Below are 6,022 nucleotides of genomic sequence, written 5' to 3'. Positions count from 1 at the left end.
CCCCTTTTTACCCTAAAAGCCTGACTGAAGTAGTGTCTGGTCTTTACTGCTACCTAAAGCATTTGGGTCGGCGCCCATTTCGAGAAGCAGTCTGGCGACGTCGAGTTGCCCCTTTCCCAAAACTGACTAAAGTAGTGTCTGGTTTTGATTGCTACCTAAAGCATTCGGGTCGGCGCCCATTTCGAAAAGCAATCTGGCGACGTCGAATTGCCCCTTTCCTAAAGCTAACTCAAGTGGTATCTGTCCGTGCTTATTGCATAAAGCATTTTGGTCGACGCCTTTTTCGAGAAGCAGCCTGATTATATCAAGATGCCCGCCGGCTAGAGCTAAATCGAGGGGCGTCTGTCCGTTACTGCCCTGGTAAGTGGCCGATACGCCATGTATTAGAAGAGTAGAGACTGTAGACGCTTGTCCTCTTCGTGACGCCAATAGAATGGCATCGTCGTCCTCATCTTCATTGTTGACATTATTATAGTACGTATCGGCGTTAGATGTTGCATTGAACGCCATCAATCGGCATGTGTTTGCACCCGCTATCAGCAATTCGGAAAGGAATGTTTCAAGAACATCATCTTTGCCCTCGTAGGATAGCTCCTGCACCACGAAATATATGGCACCGTCAAGTTGGAAACCTGTCTTGATAAGTTGCATAAACAGATGATTGTCCCTGTTACGAACGGCATAAGAAACCAATGCGGCTTCTTTATCCGGAACGTTAAGGCCAGCGCCCGCCTCAATTAGTCCGAGAATCAACTCTCTGGCTTCTGCTTCTAGGGCGATGACTAAAGGAGTGTCACCATCCTAATTCTCCGCGTTGATATCTACCACGTATGATTTTCGATTGTCAGTGTTGTCAATCCGTCTGATATCCTCGTCAATCCCGTTGGCGTACCGAAGTTTCCAATCAACGGACCGGTTCACCAGCATCAGGGCCATGTCAAGATGGGACTCTCTGATGGCAAGAAGTAGTGGTGTGTTTCCTTCCAAGTCTCTGCCGTCAACCTCTGGGTTTTCTTGCAGAAACGTTTCAAATGCGCTCCTGGACCCGAGTGCGACTAGGACATGGAGGGGTGTTGCACCAATGTATGGCCACCCATTCGGTGTATGTGCACTTTCAGGGTCTAAGGTTCTCCATAGCCTGGCAATCTTGTCTGACGGTCCTGCCTTTTCATCCCAAAGAAGTGGGAGCAAGTCCGTTTGGAGAATTCCTTCCTGTTCCACCTTCCGAATATGGTGAAAGAAGAACCGGATCATATACGGTAGCAGCGGAAAGGTTGCGCAAAGGAGGCTACGAGAGAGCTGGGTTGCCTCAAGCACTTCACTCAACATAATGTATCTGAGACAGGATCTCGATATCTCAAAGTGGCCAGCCCCAGTGGGAGTTTGGTTGGCATGCAGGGACGGCCCGTGCTGCTGAAGAAAGCTCTTTAGCATATAGTCAGCAATAGATTGGTGGATAAACTGAGCTTCTCGGTCCTAAGGTTCTCCCCCAAGTTCGTACTGTTCCCAAAGGTCGCGAGTTTCGAATGCCACCAATCCTTTCGTGATGTGTTTGATATGTATCTCAAATTGATTCAAGCTTTCGATCCAGCTGTCATGATCTCTGAGTTGAGATACGGTCGCGCAAGTCATGTCCCTATCAGTGGCGATCGCCTCCCGTAGCTCTTGTGAAGACAAAGGTCGCTCGGCAAATAGAACCCACTGGAAAAGTTTGATCATTTGTAATCTCTCTTTCCCGGCGGTGTCTTTCAGAATATCGGTATATAGTTCGTTAAGTGTCTCGGGAGTAACTGTGAGCTGTTCAAAAAGCTTTTTGTTTTTTGTACCAATTATACTGTTGTGTATAACCCGCTGCGTTACCAAAATTGCCCATAGAAACCCCCCTTGGGCTTTCAGAAGGATCTGTTTCTCGACCTCTTGGCGTTTTGCTCTTGGCTGGATTTCCCGAAGTAGTTCCTGGACAACGAATCGAATATCTGTGTCATTTCGCTCTTCCACAGATATTGTTGGAATTGTGTTCAGGCCAAGAATTGGATAATGCCTGGAGGAAATGCAGATTTTCACCTGGCCCCCTTTCCGCTCGACGACTTCCATTAGGTTTTTGAAATACGCGAATAAGCCTCTGGCATAGTTTTCTCCACATTCGTCGAGTGCATCGATGAAGATGACTGTGGCAGGACTCATGGTACCCTTGGTCAGGGTATAAGACATGAAGTCTTCAAGTTCTTTTTGTGTCCAATCCCACCTTCCTTCTACATAGGATCCAAACTGTCTTTGGTAATCTTTAAATCGCTGGGTGACCCGAGAGAGATCGGCAGGAAAGTGTTCCAGTATTGAGCTCAATAATGCGCGGAGGACGCCAGCGGGTGTTTTTTGAAGAAGGACTCCACGACCATGGATGAAAAAGGATGCGACAACTTCACCAGATTGCCTGCGCTTCATTTCATCAAGAGCAAACTTCATAAGCACAGATTTGCCCGCTCCAGGATTCCCTTTGATCCAGAACAGGCCGTGACTTTTGTTCATCCAAGTCTGATATTGCGGTTCTTGAAGTAGCCACTCGCAAGTCTCATTTGCGGTGTGAATTTCAAGGTATCTTGACTCTTGCTCACGAAATGAGAGTGATCTCAGAGACTCTATGACATGTCAGTACTTGTATCAAATTCATCAAGAAACTACAAACCCCAATCGTCATCCGAAAGTGACACTATGCCAGAAAAGTCAATATAATTCATTGTGAACGTAGTCCGAAGTCCAGTCACGTACCGCTATGTTCAGCTTTCTTGGACTCAAATGCCAGACGACTCTCTTTACCCAACAGTGGCTCTAACACGCTTCTGACACGTACGTAGCAACCATCATGGCGATTGTGATATTTGACCAACTCCGAATGATTTCGGTTGATAGGATATCGCTCGTTGCAGCCGCATGTCGCAGATGAGACATCCACCAAAACTTCAGGTGGCCCACAGAGTTCCCATTTGCCCTTTTCTGTCTGCAAAGGTATTCAGCAATGGTTCAAGCTGGTTGTTGGGGGGAATCCAACGGCTCACCTTGATTGCAGTCGGGGATTTCTCTGTTTCGTAGAATGAGAAGATTTCAGGCTTTGTGGCAACGAATAGATTGCTGAAATCCCTTTCAAGACTTTGGAGGAGTGCCGAATTTTTATTCAGAGATTCGAGAAGGCTCCGGTTGGGATTGTTCATGACCAAAGGGACTAATGACTCAATCGCCATCCCTTGGTGAGGTACGCCGAAAAAGCAGAACCCAGAGACAGAATGCAAGATTGAGGCGCTCTGCTTGTTCATTGCCTCATGCAAATTAGTCATAGCCTACAGTAATATGATCAGTATAAGACAGGATAATGGCCTTGGAGTCACAATAAATAGTCGAACCTCTTTGATAACAAGTCCCCCAAGACTATGTCCAATGAAAACTATGGCCGCATTTTCCTCGAGTACCTGATTGCGAGGTCAGCAGGGTATTGTGGTTCAAGGAAAAGTAAACCAACACGAAGACTTCTCAAGTCAATTCCCAGGGCCTTTCCAAGGTCTGCTAGATTCTGGAAAGAAACACTTTGCTCGATTTGAGTATCGTATCCGTAAATGAGGATTCTCGCACCAGGGAAATCAAATGGAAGCACATCCCGTAGCCACATGAACGGTCCTCCTCTCTCTTTAAAGGAACCGAAAGCATGACCACCAAGGCCAGATATCGCAATTAGACTGTATCTCATTTAGCGTTTCTTTGCCCCCCTTTGGATATTGCAAATCCAAGATGTATAGCTCACTTGACATGGCAGTTCTCAGCTTTTGTGTGTTGTAAAGGTGTGAACCCCGTGAAATGTGTGTCAAATACCAGATAGTCCATGCGGCTAAACTCATCCTCACATGAAGAATCATCTGTCGGCAAGCTGAATGACCACTCGTTTTTTGACCCATCGCTTAAATCGGCCGGGAGAGTATGAAAGCTCAAGGTTGCGACTTGACTGTCGGGTTCGATCGGATTGTCCACAAGCGAATGTATAATAACGCTCGCGCCAGGTTCAATGGAAAGGACGCTTTTGACGAGTTCACGGACGTCAATCCTTGTCTCATATCTCGTTGGGATCCCTCTCAACCTGAAATTGAGGTGATGATGGGTAGCCATAACGCTACTACGATGGTCGTAGAGGTTAATGTTTCGAATGCTTCAAGACAGGCAATCTATCAAGGCGAAGAGATGAACGCTTACCCCGCTTTTCAGCTGACAGGGTTCTGTAGGGGTCGTGGGCCTTCCATGCAGAACTGCACAGCCCCTGCTCAGCAGCCGTATCAGAGCATCGATGGTCGTAGAGATAATCTGCATAGCCGCATATCATGAAAGATACGATGGAGCAAGGCAGAGTGTGGTACATAGTAAACTGCAGTCTGTGACATTTCCCCTCGGCCTGCCTTTGCGAGAGTTTGGGACGCCCCGCCGCTGCTGTTGAGACGAACATTTAAAACCAGTATGAAATACTGTTTTGCTCTATTTTATGGACCGGTCTTGTTCGTTATTGGCGTAATTTCTAAAATTCTTTTCAGGGTACAAATAATGCATCCCAAAATGTTGTCAAGCTATCCGCCTCGGTGGTAATATAGGTGCTTGTCGAAACAGCCTTACAGCATTTGCACGGGGGCGACCCCAGATACCTAGGCTATACCTCACAAAAGCAATCGGTACGGCAGCCAATCCCGAATTGTAAGGGTACATGCCGAAGTCGGACAGACTGGTCGGGGTCAAAAGAGCCTTGCAGCCTGTGCCAAGAATAACAATGAAAAATACAGAGTACAGTCACAATCCATCACCCAACCATCGCATGACCTATATCCATTCATTCAGTGTATCGTCGAAACATCGTGGGGCGAGGCTCGCCTACAGCCAAATCAGCCATGAGCGAAACTCTAATTGCGAAAGACTATTATTTCCAGCGTGTTACTTCAAGAATTCAGGGTCAAGTGTTGACCTAAATACGTGAATTGGAGACCGTATCTGGCTTGAATACAATGTACTAATCAGGTAGGCCAGTGAGGACGCCGATTGAACGGGCCTTTTAAACTGGGCATTTTCACGATTCCATGACACGGCTGGCCGAATGCGGCTTTGAGTACAAACTTCTATGGCAATAGATGGCGAAGATTTCTCACAAATTGATTCACATTGGCTTCCATCGCTGTGCTGCTCCTTCTGGCGACTGCAGCTACTTGGGAAAGACTCTTAATTGGCCCGATTCCCACTACTTTATCAGAAAGTTGTGGTCGCTATCGAATGAGGGCTGCGGCGAGTTGTAATGACTAGATAAAAGGTGAGATCTTGGAGAATGCCTTGATGCCCAAAACATTACGGAGCCTTGTCAGGCTATCTGCGTATATGGTGGCAGGTGTGGCAGTGCTCGCTGAAATGTCGGGGCCCGTTGACCAAATCCCCGCTTCGCTGCCAAAAGGTAAAGGTTTGTAGCCGCATCGACAGCGGCCAAGTGTTTCAGGGCGACGATTGGACCTTCTTTGACAACCCCCCGGTATTGATCTCTGTAAAATGTCTGATAAATCGACAAGAATACCCGACGCCAGTTGGGTCGAGTAGCCGTCCCGTCTTTATCATGATTTGAGACAGTGATATCAGGACTTTCAATTTAAGTATGAGGGATCTGTGCCTCCACTTCAGCATCAAGGCGGCAGAAGAAGCCTACTCTGCCCGAGTTTGCAGCCTCTTGAGCTTGAACTTGTGGCTCTTCGCATGAGCTAGTCTGTAGCTGCGACGATCCTGCAAACTGACATTCAGATATTTGGAAAATTGAACTCATGGCTGAGATGGGTCAATCGCAATACTCTTACGTGTCAAGACAAAGCGATAACAAATCACTGATTCATTGTCAAAGGGTAATGTGTAAAAGAAGATATTATATTATGATTCGGAGCGCATTCCCGGGGTATTTGGCGGCACCGTTGTAATTGTAACTTTTGAAAAAATGATACAAGCTGACAAGAAACATCAACTTGCG

The 6,022-nt window shown here is 46.9% G+C and overlaps 1 protein-coding gene across 1 annotated transcript in view; it reads right to left on the bottom strand.

Moving 5' to 3' along the window:
- PFICI_12865 (uncharacterized protein) overlaps positions 1–4,149 on the bottom strand; it is a gene marked incomplete at both ends in the record, with an annotated part of 5,108 nt that extends 959 nt beyond the window's left edge. Inside the window, 8 exons of the mRNA XM_007841446.1 lie at positions 156–636; positions 826–1,423; positions 1,502–2,636; positions 2,767–2,995; positions 3,054–3,332; positions 3,396–3,461; positions 3,512–3,725; positions 3,791–4,149. Of these exons, the coding sequence (XP_007839637.1) occupies positions 156–636; positions 826–1,423; positions 1,502–2,636; positions 2,767–2,995; positions 3,054–3,332; positions 3,396–3,461; positions 3,512–3,725; positions 3,791–4,149 (3,361 nt within the window). The remainder of the gene's footprint in view (positions 1–155; positions 637–825; positions 1,424–1,501; positions 2,637–2,766; positions 2,996–3,053; positions 3,333–3,395; positions 3,462–3,511; positions 3,726–3,790) is intronic.
- Between the last annotated feature and the right edge of the window lie 1,873 nt (positions 4,150–6,022).

The sequence above is a fragment of the Pestalotiopsis fici genome (assembly GCF_000516985.1).
Source record: "Pestalotiopsis fici W106-1 unplaced genomic scaffold PFICI_Scf_10, whole genome shotgun sequence".
Lineage (NCBI taxonomy): Eukaryota > Fungi > Ascomycota > Sordariomycetes > Amphisphaeriales > Sporocadaceae > Pestalotiopsis > Pestalotiopsis fici.
Note: the sequence above shows the minus strand (reverse complement) of the source record. Positions and strands in the feature narration are given on the sequence as shown.